Source organism: Camellia sinensis, chromosome 4, assembly GCF_055761805.1.
Source record: "Camellia sinensis isolate YWXY chromosome 4, ASM5576180v1, whole genome shotgun sequence".
NCBI lineage: Eukaryota > Viridiplantae > Streptophyta > Magnoliopsida > Ericales > Theaceae > Camellia > Camellia sinensis.
The window spans coordinates 158,204,541-158,227,096 of record NC_138964.1 but is presented as its reverse complement, the minus strand read 5'-3'; the positions used below and the strand labels follow the sequence as shown (position 1 = coordinate 158,227,096).

Sequence of the window (22,556 nt, the reverse complement as noted above, 5' to 3'; positions counted from 1 at the left end):
TGCTATATTTCTCATTTTGTAGGATGTTCAGTGCATAAGAAATCAATCCCAAAAACTCTTTATTCAGTTTTTTTTCTTCTTCTTTTTCCTTCTTTTTGGTAATATTATGTATTTAAGAACTTATTTATTGTATTTTTAAAGTTTATATATGTTGTATTTTATTCACGATTTTGCTAAAATATTGTCCATATAATATGCTTACAAAAAGGTGCATTGTTTAGTATACTTATTCTATTTTAAAGTTTTTTCTCTATATTACAAGGACAACTACAAGTCATAAGAACTTTTAAAACTAATTAATAACATTATATTAGATTAGATGAAAATCACGTGGAATGCACGTACACCCCACTAGTTATTACAAAAATGTGCAAAATCATCTCCATGAGGATCTTTAAAAGAGGTTGGTTTACTATTATAGCTATTCTCATCTTATTTTTCTCCCTCTACGCTGTGTTTGGATTGGATTATTAATGTGAATAGAGATTTTTAAAAAAAAAAAAGAAAAATGAAAAATGTGGGTGAAATGTTCTCACCCTATATTTCGTGCCAAATAGATTTATTTTTTTAGACAAAAATTTTAAACTAAAAAAAAAATAATTGATCACTAAATGTCCAATTTTATTGTTAAAAATGCAACAGTAACATTTTTAACAAATAAAATATTATCTTTAAAAAATAATTGTGTCCTTAAATTTCTATTTATAAAATCTTAATTTCTAAGAGTAAGACATTTTGCCACGACACATCTAGCTTTTGTTGGGCAATTATTGCTTGAAATTAACAAAATTCGCTCCATGCAAGATCCTTAATTGCTACATTCATATAAAAAAACATTTTTACCATTAGCATATATATATATAAATTACATTTCAGTGAAATAATGGTAAAAAAATTATACTTTCATGATTTTGTAACTCGGTGTAAATTTATTCTTGTGCTTGATACAACTCATCATGTGTGTCAGAATTACACCAAAAAAGATTATCGTTTATAATATAATTATTTTATGACTGTCCTATGTATTTACAATTTTTTAAAAAAAATATGAATATTGCCCTAACAATATATAGATCATGTTATTACTAATTTAAAAAATTGGAAAATTCTATTATACACACTCTATACCATATACACCCTTAGTTACGTTATTTTCTTCTTTAGTTATGATCAATTTCGTTTTTTAGTTATGACATTATTTTGAGATATTTGATTATGAATTTTTTCGTTCTTGGTTATAATTTTTTTTAATTATGATTCAAAAAATATAGAATTATGTCAATTTTTTTATTATTATAATAATTATAAGGTAAACAGGTACACATCCATACTATTTCCCTTAAAAAAATGCATGCATAAAGTGGGTACTTGATGACCGGATGATGAGGCAATGATAGCATCAAACAACATTCAAAATAGGGGAAACTATCATTCTTTGATATTTTAAAAAATTTATTACATATTTATGAAAAAATTAAAATTTTAATTATTAATTTTATAAAATTTACCATTGAATTGTAATTATTTTTTAAAACTTACACTGAATTGAAATTTCACTTCAAAATACGCATGTTATAGATAAGAATTTTGTTAAGGAATGCTCTTGCGATATAAGAAAAAAAAACAAAAGAAATGAAAAAATAGGAGATACTTTTCATTACACTTTTCATTAAAATTAATACATTTTAAATATTTTTAACATATTTTTACTTTAGTTTTAATTTTAAATAATATCACAGAAACACTCTTCAAGATTTGAATAATGAAAAATATCAAAATAATTTGGGAGTTGCTATTCTCACTCAATATTACTTTAAATACAGTCAATTTTTTATCTTTATTGTACATAGTTACATTAATATTTTTGAAATTTTAGTTTTTTAGGAAATGTATTTTGTGTGAAAGAATATTAATGTAATTATATATAATAAAGGATAAAAAAATGTATTTGGAGCAAAATAGAGCGAGAATAGTGACTTCCAATAATTAATTCAAATCTTAACATTTTTTTTTACAAAATAATTCAGTCAGGAGCATTTATTCAATGCTCTTGGAATAAAATTTTAGTACAGCTTGCAAAAAGTTGAAATTGACTATTAGAAAATAAAAATTAAAAGCAGTTCTCCTTCTGTTTTTTTTTTTCCTATTCGATACTAAGACATATTTGACATAAATTAAATAAGTACACTTATTTAGGTCACATTACCGCTTTACTTTTCTATATATCTTTTCATAAAAAATCAAAAAATATATTTATTTAGATTATTTCAAACAATCCTTAAATAGTTTCGATAGTTACATATTGGTTTGAGAAAAGGAAAGAAAGAAATTAAGTAAAAAACATACCATGATTAGGGAAAAAAAATTGCATGAGTCCACTGTTATTTTAACTAGTTATAACCTTTGGAAAGTTGATGGATCAATTTGACTTTGATAAAAGATTTCACCAAATGAGGGAGAAAAAAATAGGAAGCCTTTGATCAAGGAAGAAATTATTCAAGAATTATTTAGGTAGTATTTGTCTCTCTATTTATAACTTTTCTATTCATATATTTATTGATTCAAAATCTTTATATTAAATAATATAACTATTCTATACCATATTATTTTTTTAATTACAAAATTATCAGTGCCATATTATTTCTAAGTGAAACTTTTATATAAAATCCATTGATTAAATAAAATACAAGTTTTCACTCAAGGTAACCTTCAAAAAAGAATTTAAATTTATAACTAGTTATAACCTTTGGAAAGTTGATGGATCAATTTGACTTTGATAAAAGATTTCAACAAAATAGAGAGAAAAAAAAAAATAAGAAGCCTTTGATCAAAGAGGAAATTATTCAAGAATTACCTGGGTCGTATTTGTCTCTACTTATAACTTTTCTATTCATATATTTATTGATTCAGAATCTTTATATTAAATAAAATAACTATTCTATACCATTACAAAATTATCAGTGCCATATTATTTCTAAGTGAAACTTTGATATAAAACCCATTGATTAAATAAAATACAAGTTTTCACTCAAGGTAACCTTCAAAAAAGAATTTAAATTTATAACAAAGTTATAACCTTTGGAAAGTTGATGGATCAATTTGACTCTGATAAAAGATTTCACCAAATGAGGGAGAAAAAAATAGGAAACCTTTGATCAAGGAGGAAATTATTCAAGAATTACTCGGGTCGTATTTGTCTCTACTTATAACTTTTCTATTCATATATTTATTGATTCAAAATTTTTATATTAAGTAATATATAACTATTCTATACCATATTATTTTTTTAATCACAAAATTGTCAGTACCATATTATTTCTAAGTGTAACCTTGATATAAAATCCATTCATTAAATAAAATACAAGTTTTCACTCAAGGCAACCTTCAAAAAAAAATTTAATTTAATGGTCAATATTTTCTTAGGCCCAAAGCTTTAGTGTGAAAGCAAACTTCCATGGCCATCAATGGTGATCCCCACACGGTGACTGGACTTGTCAAAGATGGTGACATGTGAGCCAATTGGTTTATGTTTCTATGGGCCTTCCATAGAAAAAATTATTGTATACGTGTCACTATCTTGTTATATCTTTCATCAATTATAAATAATTATTTTTTTGTGTCATAAATATAATATATTTTTACTATCCAAAGCAATCTTAAAAAATGAACATATTATTGTAACAATAGTTTTATTTGCTACTGCTTCTTGCAATCTAAAGATAAATAATCATATAAGTCAAAAGCACAGTTCACTCATTTTTTAATAATCATATTTTTTTATTTATTTAAATTATTTTTATCTCAAAAACTCTGAACATAAATTGTGTTAATTATGACATGGACTTTCAACATATAAAATACATAAACTTCACCAAACATGAACCAAGGCCTTCCACCAAGCAGTTATCCTTTTGTATATTTATTTATTTATTATTATTATGATTCAAAGTAACTGTCACCCAGCTTAACTTTAGGGCAATTGGTTCCTAATTCGTTTTTGTGGAGCATTTGAAATTAATTATTGAATAAATTTTCAATGACTTTTTAAATGACTTAAATTTTAGGAAAAATTAGTCTAAAGTCCATTTCCTAATTTTAGTAATGAAAGACATCCACAATATTATTTTTTTATGTCTAAGGTCTCTCCCATCTATCACAGAGAAATTTAGCCCCCTTCCTTTTGTCTACTCTCACTCATCACCACGATCAAACACGTACACACAAAGAGTTCACTACACACAGACATGTACATACATAGATACATACAGACAGAGAAACCCAGAGCTTTCTAGAGAGAGAAAATGAAGTTGATCGGAAAAATAGTCTTTTCTCTCCTACTCATCCACTCTCAAACTTACCGGTGATTACTTCCGGCGACTAACAATCGTCGTGTTTAGTCCCTGGTTCGTGTTCGTGATCGGAAACGCAATCATCATCACTCTGTTTCTGAAATACAGTACCAGAAATAGCAAAACGAGTTTCAATTTCTGCGAAGAGTATGTTGAGAATAGTTTGAAGAATCAGATTGATCATGGAGTCGAGATCGAGTATCGGAGGAGAGAGAGTCAGTGTGAGAATTTGAAGAGAGAAAGTGGTGGTGAAGAACGATACGGCGGAGTAAGACGGAGGAGTGCGACGGCGGTGAGTAGATGTGCGGAGAAGATGAGCGGAGAGAAGTTCCGGAGGACGGTAGAGGATTTTATTGCGAGGCAGTAGAGATACCTGAGAGAAGAAGAGTTTTCAGCCATTGTTAGATACTGAAGAAGCTCAAGAAATCCTCTGTTTTTTTTAAAAAAAAAATTATGTTTCTCTTCTTTGTTTGGAATATGGTGTTTTTCTCTGGTTTGGAGTCTAGAGAAATTCTAGAAATTTCTCTGGGAGAAAACTAAAGAAATTTGCAAACCAAAGAAATTTGAAGAGAATTTCTAAGTGGGAAGTCTAGAGAAATTCTATGATTTTGATTGAATTTCTTTAGTTTGGACCAGAGAAATTCTCAAAGTTTGATTGAATTTTCTCTGATTTGAACCTGAGAAATTCTCTGAGAAATTTTCTAATTTAGATTGAATTTTCTATGATTTTGATTGAATTTCTCTGGTTTGGACCAGAGAAATTCTCAGAGTTGGATTGAATTTTCTCTTATTTGAACCTGAGAAAATCTCTGATTTAGATTGAATTTTCTATGATTTTGATTGAATTTATCTGGTTTGAACCAGAGAAATTCTTTGAGTTGGATTAAATTTTTTCTGGATTGAATTTTCTTTGGTTTTTTTTTTTTTATGTTAGTCCATGAATCCAGAGAAATTTGAATGTTCAAAGTCTTGAACCCAGAGAAAATCTTTGGAAGTCCAGAATTTCTCTGAATAGAATTTCTCTGGGCTGAAATTTCTCTGGACTGTAATTTATCCGGGTTGAAATTTCTCTGGGCTGAAATTTCTCTGGATCAATGTTGAGGGACCTTAGACATTATGAAAATATTAAATGTCATTTATGCTATAAAATCATAATATCAGGGATCTTAAAAAAAAAATTCTTAAATTTTAAGTTTTAAATTTTAAATATTATTTTTTAATTTTTATTACACAGCCAATTCCTTAATATTTACTGTGTGAAAAAAAAAATAAATAAATAAAAAATAATGCTTGTTTCAATAGATCGTGGAACACGGCTCAATTGACAATGAAGGCACACAATTGAGGGTTCATTACCGACAACGTGTGACGTGTGTGACTTTTTGTTTTGTTCCATGCTCACACTTGTCTCATTTAAGGCATTTCAATTCACATTTCGCACATGTAGTAATAAATTAAAAGAGTTATTATATCTTGCTTTAGCTTTTGCTGAGAACTAATTTTTTTAGTTTAAAAGTCAAAAAAAAAATTATTAAAAAAATTAAAAAGTCAATAATTTATATTAAAAAGTTAAAAATTTTATTTTTTTTGTATTTTTTGTATATTTTTTTTATAAAAAATTAAAAAGTCATCACAAATATACTAGTTTCTTTTATATTATATTTTAACTAAAAAGTCAAAAAATTACTAAAAAATCATATTGCCAAACTAGGCCTTAATTTGAGATTATGTGTTAAATTATTTGGTACAATTTTTATATAAGGTTTATTAGGTAGACATAGTTTAAATAAATTAAAAAATAAATAAATAAAAACTGATTATTGAAGTTGAAGAATGAGTGTTTTTAGCTTAAAAAAAAAACTCTACCAAAAACAGGCCACTATGCTCCGTTTTGGGAAGGGCTAGATTGAGTTTTTTTGGCTATTTTAATCACAAAAGACAAAATAGGTTATTTTAGTCACAAAAAATAAAATATCACATCTAATTCATAATCATTACACCTTTCTCTCACAAAAAAAGTCAAAAAAGCTAAAAAGTTAAAAAGCTCTTCCCAAACCAAGCTTTTTAGCCCAGGCTAAAATAGTCAAAAAAAATTAAAAAGTAAAAAAGACAACCCACTTCCCAAACCACCCCTATATGGTTTTTTTAAATTGTGTCTGGCATAGTGAAGACATGTTTAGTTTATGAATATGAATAGAAATTTGAAAAGAAAAATAAAAAAGATAAGTGAAATATAGTTAACATATTTTTTACATTTATTTTTTCTAACTTTCTATCCAAATTCATTAATCAAATATGATCTTACTGTAATTTTATTATTGTTTTAAATGTTTGAAAACTGTTAATGACAGTTTAATGGATAATCATTAGCCTTTATATATGTGTTAAAAAATGTATAAAAATATATACCACACTTTTATAAGTTCTAAAACTCTTTTTAATCTTTTCACCAATTTTTCATTTTAATTTTTTTCTTCACGTCAATCTTATTGATAAACAATATCCCAACTCTCATTAACAATTGTCTTATTAGAAATTTTAATAGATTTTCTCCACTTCTTTAAATTATATTTGAATCATGAATTTAGATAGAAATTTAGAAAGAAAAATGAAAAATATAGATCAAATATGAATGAAATGTTGATACAATTCACTCACAATTTTATTTTTTCTTTGTAAGGCCAAGTTTGGCATCTTCTAAAAAATTCAAAAACTCACAATCCTATTTAAGTCACATTATCTTATTTAAGTCACATCACCTTTCTAACACATCACTTCAAACCCAACCCAAATCCAACCCATATTTCATAAAAAGTAAAAAAGTGCACTTATTTAGTCTTTCCAAACTTGACCTAAATTCTTATCAAAATTATAATCCAAATACAGCCTAAAAGTATCAAAAGATTTATCTATTTTTTCTGAAAAGTCCAATGCAAAACTATAAAAGAAGGGAATGGAATAGAAGAACGATAAACATGAATAATGATGGATTTTGTTAATAAATATCTTTTAAGTACAAATTGAGAGGATTTAGAATGTGTCTAAGAATACATGTTAATATTGCATAATTATATATATATTTTCATCTAAACATCATACATATTATAGTTCTGATAATTTTATTTTTATTAAAAATAAAATCATTATAATTATGTAAAATTTATGAGATTAAAAAAAAAAAAAAAAAAGAAGGTTTGGAAATGGCATTTCCCTTGCTGTGAAGCTGAAGAAATTCTCTCTCTCTCTCACACTAAAAGGCAACCACAAGCTCACTTCCATGGAGTTAGGAACGTGGAACACACTCATAAATTCTCTTTCATTGAGTCATCTCTCTGCCTTCTCCAATAATAATCTGTCATAAACCCCTCAACGTCTCTCTCTCTCTCTCTCTCTCTCTCTCTCTCTCTCTCATCATTTTGGATTTTGAGCAGCTTTCCCTTTAATTTTCCTTCTTTCATCAGTCACTTTATAAGTTTTTTCACTCACTAAAACTTCAGTCCTCTGCCGCTAAATTTGCTTCTTCCCCCACCCCACAAACTATGCCCACAATGAGCTCATCTCTTTGCTTATTGGGTCCTTGTTGGTTTAATTTTCTCATCTATCTGTGCTCATTTCTTTGATTTTTTGCTGTTTGGGTTGTGGGATTTGGAATTTTCTTCATGGCTTTCCTCAGAAATTGAAGTTTGGACAGATTTGAGATGTTGGAGATATGATAACAATTCAACCTGGTAATTGGGTCAAAGTGTCGAAGAAAGATAGTTATCTTGCTTAGTATTTTCATAATTTTTGTATTATAATGGAGTCTTGGAGCTATGTTTCTCAAGGAAAGGGTTTTGTGTCCGACGATTCTATTTCTGCTCCTGATGTGTTTGGGAGAGGGAAAAATGGGTTGATGGGTTGGGAATTGAAAACCCCATGTAATTATGACAGCAATTTGGTAGAGAATCAAGGGTTTGTAGAGTTGGGTTTCCCGGAAATGCCAAGAAAATCTTGGCCAGAAAATAACTTGAATGAAAGAATTTGTACCCCAATTACATCCATGACAAATGCATTTTCTGGGGAAGATGAGTCTAGTTCAAAGTTTTCTAGCTCTGTGGTTGAATCAAACAGTCGTGATTCATCCTTCATTGATTTGAAGCTGGGGAGGATTGCTGATGATTTTAGATCCTCCCAAACGGCCCCAGTGTTGTCCTCCTCAGAGTCATTGTTGCCGACGAAGAGGGTCCGAGCCGGTTTGAGTTCTCAGACCCCCTTTTGCCAAGTTTATGGTTGTAAGAAAGATCTGAGCTCATCCAAGGATTACCACAAGAGGCACAAAGTCTGTGAGGTTCACGCAAAGACTGCCAAAGTCATTGTCAATGGCAATGAACAAAGGTTTTGTCAGCAATGTAGCAGGTTGGATTAGTTTTTTTTGTTCCATTTTGTAACTGACCTTGCAATTCAGTTAGTTTCAGCTATGCAATTGGGGAAATTAAAAAAAAAAAAAAAAAAAAAAATGATTCTTACAACAGCTAATTCCGTTTCTGTTCCACGTTTTCTTGGCTTTTGAAACTGTAAATAGGGCTAGTTTGTTTAGTACATATTGGATTTTCTTTATCTGCCTATCTCACCTTAGTTGGTGGCAAATGCTAACGAGTGCTCTGACACATTTCTCGATATTGGGATCGGAGTGAAAGTGCTTTGCAAATAGGTGAAAAAGGTTAAAAGAGTTCTGAAATCAGTGAAAAGTATCTCTTGTTGTTCAAATTTTGTGTCTTTTTATTGTGGTCTAGGACACTTGTTAACAACAAGACGCGTAGTTGTTTTATGTTTGTTAAGTCTTGCTTTTCCTATATTTGGCAATAGTTAGTAGATTTTAAGCTCTATTAATTTCTGTTCTGGAAAAGCTAATTATATGCCTTAAATAAACCAGATCTGTGGCTTCTGGAAGATTTACCTCTACCTTTGAAATACAATCCAGCATGTTCCTTTGGTCTCAAGTTTGATCAGTAAGAACAGACATGTTTTGCGTTGCTGATATTATATATACTGGCTTTTGATTCTGCAGGTTTCATTCGCTGGCTGAATTTGACGATGGTAAACGCAGTTGTCGTAAACGTCTTGCAGGCCACAATGAACGTCGAAGGAAACCTCATGTGGGAACTCACTCTGGTAGAAGTGGGAGGTTTTTTCAGTCATATAATGGTATTTAATGTACCTTCTCTTCTAATTTGGAGTACTTCCTAAACAAGTTCTTGGATTAAAAAACTTGTCATCAATTACTTCTTTCTACTTCAGTTTTTATTTTGTTATGCTAACATAATTTCATTTTTTTTTTTCGTCAGCAACATAATTTCATTGTTTATCAAATAAGCATTTTAGAATATGATCATTAACGTGGCTAAAATTAGGTATGGGGACCGTTACCTTCTTATCAAATTACGGGGAAAAAAGTAATCTAATTTTAGTGAATTGATAGACTAGAAGTTCGATGTCAGGGAGAGAAGCCTTTTGTTCTGATATTATACCTCTCTCTCTCTCTCTCTGTGATGAGGAACTTCCCCAAGGCAAGGCCACATTGGACTCATCCCTACGGGTAAACCCCAAATACCTGCAATCACCTGCAAACCACAGATATCAGTTAAGACCAGGAGACACTAGCAAGAATCCTTGAGTCCAACTCCTTTGCGGTTTCTCTCCCTTTGCTTTCTTTCTCTAGTTAATTAAAACCTGGAGAATCAAATTCTTGGATTAAACATGTCGTCTCTAACTGCTTTCTTCTTCAGTTTTATGTTGTTATGCTACCATAATTTCATTGTTCATCAAATAAATTTTTTGGAATATAATTATTAACCCAAAAACTTTCTGGGGACCATTACCTTTTATTCAAATTTTTGTTGAAAAAAGTAATCTAGCTTTACTGAATTGATTAACTAGAAGTTGAGACTCGGGGGAGAGAAGTGTTTTCCTAATATACCTCTATATCCTAAGGACCTTCCTATTTGTTCTGAAAATTATATTTTTGTTTTCTGTTTTCTTTAAATTATGCAGGTAGTATGATAACACCATCATCTTTTATTTGCCAAGATATACTCCCTAGCAACATTCTGCATCCACAGAAATATGACACAAATGACTGGAATGGGCATATAAAACTTGAAAATGGGGCCAATTATTCTCCTCCATCGGCAATTCCCATCACAAATGGACATCTGCATCCAAAATCCCTGTTCCCTCATGGTTTTGAAAAACATTGTCCTTTTCTTGCAAACGGAGTTAATTCAGCAACAGGAAGAGACTTCAATGAGAACAGTAACCGATACACACATTATCTAGGGTCCTCAAATTCTGTCTCGGGTTCTTTGATCCACAACACCTCAATAGGAAGTGAAGATTTCGCCCTTTTCAACTCAGGATCAACTGTTCAAGGGATAGGGATGTCAGGCTGTGGTCGTGCTCTCTCTCTTCTGTCATCTCAATCACAGAATTCTTCAAGCCGTTCATCGGGAATTCCTATGGCTCAGATTGTATCAGGCAGCCATGCTAATTACAATGTCGGTCAAATCTCCGGAAAGATCTTGGGAGTGAGCTCACAGGCTTCAATAAATGGAGTGACAGCTAATAAGTTTAATTCTGTAGAAGAGAATCACTTTAATCCCATACTAATTTCTGATGATGGTGATGCTGTTAACTTCACCGATGGAATGTTCCAAGGGTCACAATACATAAACGACAAGGACCGTCTTTCTTGTGAAGATGGATCTACTATTGATCTGCTTAAACTGTCATCACAGCTTCAGCGAGTGGAGCATCAAAGGCAATTCATGCATGTGAAGCGGGAAAATGATGCTTTTTGAGGCCTCAATATCACTCGAGTGGTCCACAAATATGGTATATGAATGTGTTGTTGTAGGATTTCATTTCCATAAATAATGTATTTCTGAACTGCCATGGAAACAGCCAAAACACCTATTCTTGGTAAATTTTTAAGTGTGAGTGCTTTGTTGTCTCCTGATATTACATGCTTAAACTTGAACAGAAACGTGGGGTTTTGGGGCCTTAAAATGTTGACTCATTGGCATTTACTCTTGCCGCTTTATGACGATGTTGAAGCCTGTTACATGAACTCTTCAAATTCAATAAACTATTGTGGGACTGGCAAACATGGTTTTCTGTTGGACAATACAAGCACGAGTACGGATGTAGAATATTGTTGGAGATTTATCCATTAATGGGTCATAACAATGGAAGAGAGGAACATGTTCCCAATTCACTTATAGTTCCTAGGAAATATGCATAGTTTAACCCTCTATTTTGTGAATATTTTGAAGAAAAAAAAATCCCAGTTCTAACAACTTACCTTGGAGATGGGTTTGGTCGCCAAAATTCTCCATCAAAAGTTTTTTATTTTTTTGTTTTTGGGGGTGTGTTTTGGACAGCTACTCAATGAGAAGATGCGTACAATTGACAACTTCATTAGAAGACGCCATATTTTTTATAATTGGTGTTGGTAGTAAGCAAGATGGGAAATTCATTGATCTTCTTATTCATTGCTATGCAGCTAGAGAGCTTTGGGGATTGATTTTATAGTTGTTTGGGATGCAAATTGCAATGGTTCTTCCTTAAGAGTTTTGTGGATGTCATGCATAGTCGGAGAGGGGGTAGAGTTGGGAAGAGAAGGTAACAAAAGGCTTGTTGGCGGCCTCCTTATGTGTGATGTGGATTAATTGGGGAGAACCGAACTGAAGTTCCTTTGAAGATATGGAGGAACCTCTTTCCCAAGGAGCAATTTTTGGCATTTGTATAGACTTTTAGTTAAACAGATGCAGAGGAGTCTGTTTTTGTTTTTTTGCCTGTTTTTTCGGCTGAACATGGGTGGCACCCCCCTTGAAGACTTTCTAAGATACTTCTACCTACCTATAACATATAAATAAATATATATATAATATTTTTGGGATGGCCATTGGTTGCCACCACTACCAAGTCCGTGTAATTTATCAAACATGTTTTTTTTCTTTGAACTCAATCAAAATGGACCGTATTTAACAAATCCTAATGCTTCCTTTGCTTCAGAATCACTAACAAAATGCATAATAAAAAGTTGCGTTACACGTTTGCTATTTTATATCATTGAGTGTTTCTTTTGGTTTTCAGTTGCACGTGTTAAGTTAAGTTATCAATATTCCCAAACGCTTAAACTGTTAGAAAACAAACCCAACAATGTATATATCAAGCCCCCTCCAACAGCATGACTCAAGCGTCTGTAGCGTGAAAAATTATCACATCTATATACAAATACAACTTATACCGGTAAGCAATACACCAGTTTGTACAACCCCCACAATTCTAAACCTGTTTTGCATCAAAGAAATCACACTTGTTATTGAGACAGGTCAAGTCACTGAAGGAATCATGCAACGGAGGAAAGCTTCATCGAGCCTTTCCAAGGAACGCTGATTCAACTTTTTTCACCTACTGCTGAGCTGACAATCTTGATGTCGTCTACTGCACCCAACTCAGTATGATTCGGGAAGTTACTTCTTTTTTTTTTAGCATGAATATAGCTGATTGAGTTTGAGTTGGCATTTGTGTCCATTTGTATATGAATTCACAGTTCTCTCATCTGCTGTGATCTTTTTGTTCCAGGCAATTGTTTATGAACTTGATAATCAAACTCTGCATTCAAGCTGTCTATCTATATATCGTCAGAAATGTATTGGGCTCTGATTAGCATAAATATGTTTTTGTGCCAATCGGATTGGAAAGCTGTTATGGAGATTTTTTATTTTATTTTATTTTTAATGTTGGTATGTAGAATCTTTTGGCACCCACTTATGAGTTGAACCTTTTTTTTTTTTAACTTTATTTGTTTTTAGTGAACTTTCTAATCTTTGAATTATATTTCTCTTTAACTATGTTTAAATAGATGATTATGAAAATTGAAGGAAAAAAAATTAAAAGGTTTTATTTTCGTCTTTACCAAATTTGCCTCAAAATTTATATATATATATATATATATATATATTAAAATTTTCAGATTTTTCTAATCTAGATGGACCCCAATAAAGTAAAATATTTTCAATCAAAGATGGAAAAAGTTCATTAAAAGAGATAAAGTAAGTTAATTCTCTTTAGATGCTTATATTTGCTTTTATAGAAAAGTTTTCTTTTTGGGAAGGGGTTTCTATGAATGAATGATATTTGAATAACTAATTTACTTCTTGCATAATTTGCTCATTACTATTAAGGGGAGTGGGTGGATATCTGGATAATTGATTTTTGTTTTGAAATTAATATAAAAATTAATTATTTTTTGTTTAACAAAATAATAATTGTGGTATAGAATAACCCTTTTAGTTACTATGAATAGAGGGATTAGTAACATTTAGCGTCTGTACACGTTCACTGTAATTATATTTTGATTTATTTACTTTTAATTGTAACTATTATGGTGAATGAAGTTGGTAAAATTTATCATGTAAGCTAAACATGATATTTTTTTTCGTTCTATTAACAGTCTTATACTTTCATCAAAATCTCACTTTAGTTTTTGTATTTCAACAAAATTTCACTTTGGTTCTTTCATTTTTAATTTTCATCAACTTCATTAACAATAGACAAATAAAATGGTGATATTGCAATTTAATTAAAGTGTAAAGTGAAGGGACAAAGTGAGATTACAGTAAAAGTGAAGGGGTGCTAATTATAATTAACCCTGAATATAGGTATAAAGTGTGTTCATGGGATTTCACAAATACAATTTATTTACAAATAAAAACTTACTAACAAACTTTGCATAGCAAAGTCGTTGTAGTATAGTGGTAAGTATTCCCGCCTGTCACGCGGGTGACCCGGGTTCGATCCCCGGCAACGGCGACAAATGAATATTTTTACAACCATCGTTATTTTCATTACTGTTATATTCTTCAATATATATACTTTTTCATTATTTATTTTTGGATATTTACACATAAATTTTAATTTATAAATTTATATTCTATTAAGTTTTAATTAAGATTTTTTAAATTTTTAAGCCTCATTAAATTTTTAATAGTCAAAATTACTCTTTAAAAATGATTATTCATCATTTATAATTATCTATAACGGAATATGATGTTTTGACATTTATTTTGATTTTCAAAACTTTAAAATATCAACTTTTAAATTTAAAAAAAAAAATTGTAAAAAAGAAAAAAACTAATTCCATGTGCTTTGTTTCAGTTTTCTGAATTCAATTCTTTAAAAATTGAGTTTTTTGTTTTTTATATTTTTTTTATTTTTAGTGAATTTTTTTTTAAATTTTAAGAAATTTTTTTACTTTTTTAGATGCACCTTAATTAGATGCATCTAAATAGTAAAATATTTGTGAAAAAATATTTTAAAATATTAATAAATATACAAAAATACGAAAAATATACTAAATTTTCATTTTATTATTATTTTTTAATATTTTTGGTACAAATATTATATTTTTAAGTGCATTTATGTAGGTGTGTCTAAAAATTAGAAAAATTACTTAAAATATTAAAAAAATCATTGAAAACAAAAAAAAAAACGAAAAATAAAAAAGTAGAATTTTCTGAAAAGTATTTTCTGGAAACCAAAACCAAACAAGTTTTTTTTTTTTTTTTTTGAAAAAATTGAAAAAAAACTAAATTATTTTTTGTGCAAAAATGAAAATTTTGTGTCTATAAAAGAGCATGATGATGGAACATTGATATGTAAAAAAAATAAAAATTTTAAAAAAAACTTTAAAAATGAAAAAACTGATAATGTTCTCGGTTTTATTGGATAGTTAAATCAAACTAATAAGTAGAAGGACAAAAACGTTTAATCTCATACTCTGTTTTTTTTCCCTATCAGTTAGTGAAACAATTATCTTGAACGTTATTATGCAAAATTGATAATATTCTTAGTTTTAAAAATTGAAAAAAAAAAACTGATAATATTATCAATTTTATTAAATAGGACTTATTATTTCAAAAAATATTAGATACAACCCGAGCTACTATAATATTTGTAAATAAGAGTTTAGATATACTCTTTATTTTATCGTATCACTATTTAGCCCCAAAAATAAACTCACTTTCTATATTCAATTCTTATATATCATTTTTTTTTTAATTTATCAAAAAAGTTCTACAAAGGTCATTCTGAAAACAAAAATGTTTTGGAACTCTAATTTGTGAGCTCTAATCAGTGTGTTTGCTTTGAGTTTTTTGAATTAAATTTTTTGAAAATTGAATTTTTTAGTTTTCCTGTTTTTTTTTTTTAGTGAATATTTTTAAAATTTTAAATATATTTTTTTACTTTTTTAGATGCACCTTACTTAGATGTATCTAAAAAGTAAAAATTTTGTAAAAAAATATTTTAAAAAATTAACAAATACATAAAAATACAAAAAAATGTACTGAATTCTTGTATTTTTGGTATTTAGTGAATTTTTAAAAGATTGTTTTTACAATTTTTTTATTTTTTAGGTCTATTTATGTTAGGTGTGTCTAAAAAGTAAAAAAATTGTTTCAAATGTTAAAGAAATTTCAGTAAAAACAAAAAAAAAACAAAAAATAAGAAAATAGAATTTTCTAAAAAGTATTTTTAGAAAAATGGAACCAAATAAGCTGAATGTGTATGTGGGATCCATCTAATGTGATGTTTTGGCCTTAATTTTTTTTTTTTTTTTCTCTTTTTTGTTTTTTGACTTTTCACTTCACTAATGCCTCGTTTGGAAACAGACTAATTTAGTAACTTTTTGGTTATTTGACTAAAATATAAGCTAAAAAAAACTAGTATGTTTGGGATGAATTTTTTACTTTTTAAGAAAAAATGTGTAAAAAGTAGAGAGAAAAGAGATTTTTTGACTTTTTGATATGAATTGTTGACTTTTTAATTTTTTTAATAACTTTTTGATTTTTTAGTTAAAAAAAATCACCTATCAAACGAGGCCTTAAAGCTCTAATTTATAAGGATGTATCATTGTTGTTCTGAAAATGAACCCAAACATTTTCATCCTCGGTTTTGGAAAAAAATTATCCATTTTTGATACGTTGGTCATGCCAATGAACATCATTTGTCACATAACTTTCTGTTTGGTTGTGTTTTTAAAAATATTTTTTTCTTCTTTGTGTTTTGTTGTTTTTAAATTTGTTTTTCATATGTTAGTCAAAAAAAAAAATTTAGAATTACAAATTTAAATGTATTTAAAAAGTAAAATATATATATATATATATATATATATATTACTATCATTATTATAAGAAAAAGTTAGTGAAACATCCATTTTCAACTTTGTGTAATAGGACAGGTCTACGATAAATTTTTTTATTAGTTAAGTTCCCTCAACATTTTCACAGAGAAATTTTACCCGATTCAGAGGAATTTCAAAATTTCTCTGGTATGATCACAGAGAAATTTTAAAATTTCTTTGTAAAATTAGAAAAAATTCTCTGTGAAAATTCAAATATCTCTGAGATGTGGTGAAATTTTTTTGAATTGGGTAAAATTTCTCTGAGTCGAATTTTCTCTGTAGAAATATTGAGGGATTTTAACTATTATGAAAATATTATATCTTTTATCTTATAAAACCTTAATATTAGGGACCTTAAGAAAATTCTCCTTATTATAATAGTGTTAAGATTTTATTTGGTTCTAGAATTTGATGTTAAAACAAAATATTTAGAAAATGTTCAAAAAATATGTGAATTAAATTCATTCTTTTTAGGTGTTACTAACATCATACCAAATTTAAAATTCACACTATGCACGGGAGGTTCCAAATTTAAAATTTAAAATTCACACTATAAATTCATTCGTTTTAAGTGTTACTAACATCATACCAAATAGAGAGGTTCCAAATTCTTTGCTGTTGTTTGATTGGCTACGAAAATGAAAAGAAAGTTAATAAACATTTCTCAAAAAATGTCCATTTTTTAATATCTATGGATACTTTCAAAGTTGAAGAAATAAGGAATCATCGATTTTTGTTAAATATTTTATTATTATTATTATTTGCTTTCATTTTCTTTTGTATTGACAAACATTAGATTCAAAATTTCAAACATAAAATAAGTGAAGTACTTTTCATAGGTTCTGTTTGGTAGGGCTTATTTTTAACTTATTTTAACTTTTAGCTTAATTTAAGTTATTTTGATGTGTTTGGTTCAGCTTAACAATACAGTTTATAGCTTTTTATAAGTCAAAAATCAACTTATTTTTTGAATGGGGGAGGAGAAACTTAATTTATAAGTAAAAAATTAACTTATGTTCACAGTTATAAATTATAAACTATTAAATTATAAGTTATAATCACTTTTTTACAACTCTACCAAACGAGGTCATAGTCCCGCTAGTCATGAATTTAGAGTAATTGTTGTGCTAAAGATACAGCCTTAAAGTGAGCCCCACAATACCCGCAAGAAGAAAAATAAAAAATGAAGAGATGATTTCAAAACCGATCCACCAATTGACACAGTAGTTATTTTCAAATCCATTGATATTTTTTATTTTTTATTTTTTTTTTGTTTTATTGAATTTTTTTAAGACTTTGTGTCAAAAACTTCAAGTCAACTGAATCTTAGAAGTGAAAAATGAAAAATTAAAATAAAAGTTCTCTTAAGGCAATAAACAAAAAAAAATTAAAAAATCTACTTTTTTAGCTTTTTCTTGAAAAAATTAGTGAAAAATCTATCCTAAATATATACAAAGGTATAAGATATTAGATCTAAAATAAAATTTTATTTAGTGATAAGAAAACATTGGAAAAAGTTGTTAGGGCTAAAAAAATCAAAGTTGGCGGCAGCTAAGGGTGGTGGCGAGATAAATAAATATATGATATTCAACAAATAGCCTCACTTTGTCCCTATGCGCCACTGGCATTTCAACAAATAGTTAATTTGGTGAATCAACTAATAAACAAATAGATTTCTTTTGACACAACCTAAATGTCCTTTTTTCTTTAATAAATTTTTTTTTTTACTTTCCAAGTCCAACTAGTGTATTAAAATGAAAGAGATGTTACACTCTAGTAGAGGGTAAAAAAATATATTTACAAATAAATGAAAACATTTATAATTATAATTATTAATATTTATAAAATTTATCACTTGTGTGTAATTTTTTAAAAAACTTACAATGAATTGTAATTCCCAAAAAAAGAAAAGCAAAACCTGCTCTGTCAGCATTCTCAATTTGAAATTCAAATGCAAAAGACAATCGAACAGGCAGACAAACAAACAAACAAACAAAAAAAACTCACTAAACTTTTATAATTGACATTCCAAAACCCACCATCTTCTCTCAATCATCAGAAAAACAAAAACAGAAAATCAAAAGCAATATCAAGAAACAAAGCGATCTACTTCAATGGAAAATGCATAATATTTTATTGTTCTTAATAACTCATCGAAAATAACAAAGATATAACTTCGAACCTGCAAAAAACAAATACTCTTTTCTCATACGGCAAGGCTGATAAATAAACGATACATGAATAGATCTATCAAAAGATCAGAGAAACTATATCAGATTATCTATTTTCCGGATTCTTTGGTTAGTACAGCTGCTTCTCCTTCAGCCGGGTTGAGTTCATCCCACGCTTCAATCCATGTGACCATGGCGTCGGCCAGCTTGAGGAAGTACTCATCCACCTTTCCGAGCTTTGCCTTGACTTGCTTGGAGAGCTCAATGTAACATTTCTGCACAGTGGTGCAGTCCTTTGGAAGGGTCGCAGATTGGAAAAATGGGATCAGCTCTTCTTGCCAGTAGATACCTTTGTATTCCTTCTTGAGGTTCACGAATGGGTTGCTCGCTTTGCTGTGCCAAATGTAGGGCAGACCCGTCTTGATACCCAATCCCAAGTGATCGCATATCACCTACACGAACAATAAATCAAAACCTCTTAGTGGCTTCTTCAATGATCAAAGACAATATTATGAACCCCGGACTGCTGATCAAACAGGGAAAGGGACTGTTAGTCAACGGGTTCAAAATTTTAAGCTTATTGATAGGCGTTATCTAGATTTTTCACCAAAGGCCCCAAATTGTCTAGGGCCACCCTCGATGATTAGAGAAAGCACGAAAGAGCATTACTAATGCAGATTATAAGAACACTGAGAAGATAATCTGGAGGATGGATGAAACTACAAGAATCAAGACAGAAATAATATGAAAAGAATAATACCTTAGTACACCAGCCGGCCCACATGTCATCGTACCGTCCAATGGGCTGGCCATCGCCCATAAGTCCAAAGTACATTGCAGGGCCAATCAACTCACGGTTGAATGCCAGATTCATACCACACATGGGGAAGAGGGTTCCCTTTGGAATTGTCATAACTGCATCTACATACCTGATAAAGCCGACACAGATCAATTGTTATGCTGATTTTCATTATTATTATTATTATTTTGATACGTATGTGCAAATGATAATTGTACCTAGTGTTTCGCTCACGAGGCTTGACAAGCTGGGTGGGTGCATCGTAATCGGGGATGTTAAGCCAGAGGCCATGAGAAACTGCAGTAGGGACACCCTCACGGAGACTGAATGGGTATCCACGGACAAAATCAGCACCCTCTGTGTATGGGTCATAAAGGGTATTGAAGAAAAATGGAGTCGAGGGGCTCAAAAGGTTCTTGATATGCTGCTCGAGTGCGTTAATGTCTTTGCCAGAAGGATTTTTAGCGACCTGTGAGGCAATGTCAAAAACTTAAAACACAAAGCAAACAAAATGGCGTCCCAATAGAAAGCAGATGCGAAACAATTCAAATTTGTAACAGCAAAGCCGATAGAGCACCTCAATATTTTGATCAGAACAATCAAAGAAGCAAATTCAGCATGATAACAGGAAGGGGGAAACCGGAAGAAACGAGGAGATAATGTTGTTAAATAACAAATCGTATTGTAAATCATTTTATTAAGCTAGTGAATCGTAAGAATCATAATATATAATTTATATGTGTATCCATATAAAACTACACACGTAGTATTATAAATGAAATACATATCAATATAACTAAATTATATATATTACATACATATAAAACCACATATATTATCAATATAATTAATTAATCTTCTTTTTTTAATTTATTTTTTTTAATTTTACGGAAATGATGCCATTTCATGCATTTTGAAAACACAACTGAATCGCAGGGAATCATAGTAAATCCCAATGAATAATACTAAACCGCAGTTGAATTGTACGATTCACTTAATTTAAGATTCAATAGTCGAATCAAATTGTTTTGGTTCAAACTTGTATTGAATTGTGAATCAGAAGGTTATAACAGTCAATTCCAATGCAGATATATAATCTAAAGATTCAAAATTTTTGGGCATGAAATAAACAAAACCAAACTTTCTAAATGTACAACATAACAGGTCTGGCCGAGAGTTGGAGCTAATATACAAAAATGAAACACATACTACTAGATCTAGATCTAGATCTGATGCATAATTGAAGTTAATTTGACATTACCAAATTCAATTGCGAAAATAAAAGCATCGACATCACCCTCAAATGGAACAGAATTTAAAACCCGAAACAACCTATAATTACAATAAAATTCGACTAAAAATGAAAGAGACCGGGGATCTATCAGCGGGGTTCAGAGTATACCAAATTGGCAAAGGCATTGATCAATCAATCAAGATCCACAATGATCAAACATTTATAGAAAGAAAGAAGCAACCCACAGTTAACAAGTCACCGTCAGAGAATAATAGATCACAAATCAACATCAAATCTGTTGCAGAAACAGTTACTACAAAGGTCATTAAACTGAAACACATGTCAAACATTTTCAAATTCAGATTTGGCAGTTCTTTTTCAAATGGTGAACATAGATTTCAAATGGTAGTTCTTTTTCTGTTAATTTCTTGGTATGAAATCATAACGAGAATATTTCTAAGCTACCAAACAGATCAAATTCCGATTAAAAATGAGTCAGATCCAAACACACAGACGACTTCAATAACACACCCAAATCAATGAATTGAGCTAAAAACAAAAGAGAAAATGAAAAAAGTTGGAGATGAGAAACAGTTAGAAAAGAAAGAGTGATAGAGGAGAGGCTTACAAAGCAATCGTCATCAATGGTGTAGATATACTTCTTCTTGGAGACCATGTAGCCGAAGCAACGGCAAGCAGAGTCCTTGAAGGAGATGCAAGAGGCTTTGGGACCCAGAATTCGGTTGATATCGTTGCGATTGTAGAGCTCGTAGTCGAATCCTTCGGGAACCTTGATGATCTTGCTCGGATCACCGTCTTGGACGATTATGAGATGGTAGTGTTGAAAAAATGGCCGCCACATCTCCAGGAAATCTAGGTTACGAATCGTGGGTATGACTATGTCCAGTTCATCCTTCAGAATCGGTATCGGAGAGACCGATGTTCCAGCCATGCTACTGGTTGTCTTGTAGAGAGAGAGAGGCAGAGAGATCGGATCGATGGTACAGTTTGAAATTGGTTTCAGAGAATTTAGAGAGAGGTTTGGTGAGGTGAGAGAGAGTTCTGAATTCTGATTTGAATTGTAGAGAATGGTTTGTGAATTTGTACACGAGAAACGCTTACCCCAAAAAACTATATTATATAACAACAGCAACAATACATGAAACTCCCCAATTAAGTGGTGGCACCTGCCAACATGTGCTTCATTAATTCGCTTGTTTTGACTCGGCGGTTAAAAGTTTTTTTTTTTATTTTTTAATTTATTTTTGTCATATTATTATTTTACTTTTTTACAGATTTTTAAAAAAAAATTTAAAAATTAACTTTTAATTTATTTCTGTTGGATTATTTTAACCTATTTCTATCGAATTATTTTAACCAAATTCTCTTTCCAAACACTCTTATAATCTGAATTGGGGGTGAATTTAGATTGTTACTATCCCTCTTTCCAAACACTCTCATTATCTGAATTGGGAGTGAATTTAGGTTGTTACTATCCCTCGCTAGCATAATATCGTATTATGAGTTTTTAAAAACATATTTCAAATTTATCTTAAGGGTAAATTATATTTACATCTACTGAGGTTTGGATTTAATACATATTACTCTATGACGTTTGGAAAATATACTAACCCGCTGTTAGTGTAATTATTTAGATAGAATTAACACCAGTATCAAAAACACATTGAATTCATAAACTCTCTCTTTTTCTTGTTTTGCTTTACTCTTTTTTTTTCTTCCTTTGCTTACTTTTTTTTCAATGTAATTTCCTCTATTT

General features: G+C 29.9%; 2 protein-coding genes and 1 non-coding gene across 3 annotated transcripts; 2 read left to right on the top strand and 1 right to left on the bottom strand.

Annotated features, from left to right (window-relative positions):
- The first annotated feature begins 7,502 nt into the window (after nucleotides 1-7,502).
- Nucleotides 7,503-11,393, top strand: LOC114262927 (uncharacterized). The gene is made up of 3 exons (XM_028203387.2): nucleotides 7,503-8,744; nucleotides 9,397-9,533; nucleotides 10,380-11,393. Exons 1-3 carry the CDS (start codon nucleotides 8,146-8,148, stop codon nucleotides 11,183-11,185), a joined length of 1,542 nt encoding a protein of 513 aa, XP_028059188.2. The 5' UTR covers nucleotides 7,503-8,145; the 3' UTR covers nucleotides 11,186-11,393.
- Nucleotides 11,394-14,132: 2,739 nt separating this feature from the next.
- On the top strand, nucleotides 14,133-14,204 carry TRNAD-GUC (transfer RNA aspartic acid (anticodon GUC)). The gene has a single exon. It is a non-coding gene; the product is annotated as a tRNA-Asp (tRNA).
- A 4,478-nt stretch (nucleotides 14,205-18,682) lies between these two features.
- Nucleotides 18,683-21,980, bottom strand: LOC114262926 (putative UDP-arabinopyranose mutase 2). Its single transcript, XM_028203386.2, has 4 exons — nucleotides 21,408-21,980; nucleotides 19,764-20,014; nucleotides 19,507-19,675; nucleotides 18,683-19,198 (listed from the first exon to the last, which is right to left on the bottom strand). Exons 1-4 carry the CDS (start codon nucleotides 21,729-21,731, stop codon nucleotides 18,857-18,859), a joined length of 1,086 nt encoding a protein of 361 aa, XP_028059187.1. The 5' UTR covers nucleotides 21,732-21,980; the 3' UTR covers nucleotides 18,683-18,856.
- Between the last annotated feature and the right edge of the window lie 576 nt (nucleotides 21,981-22,556).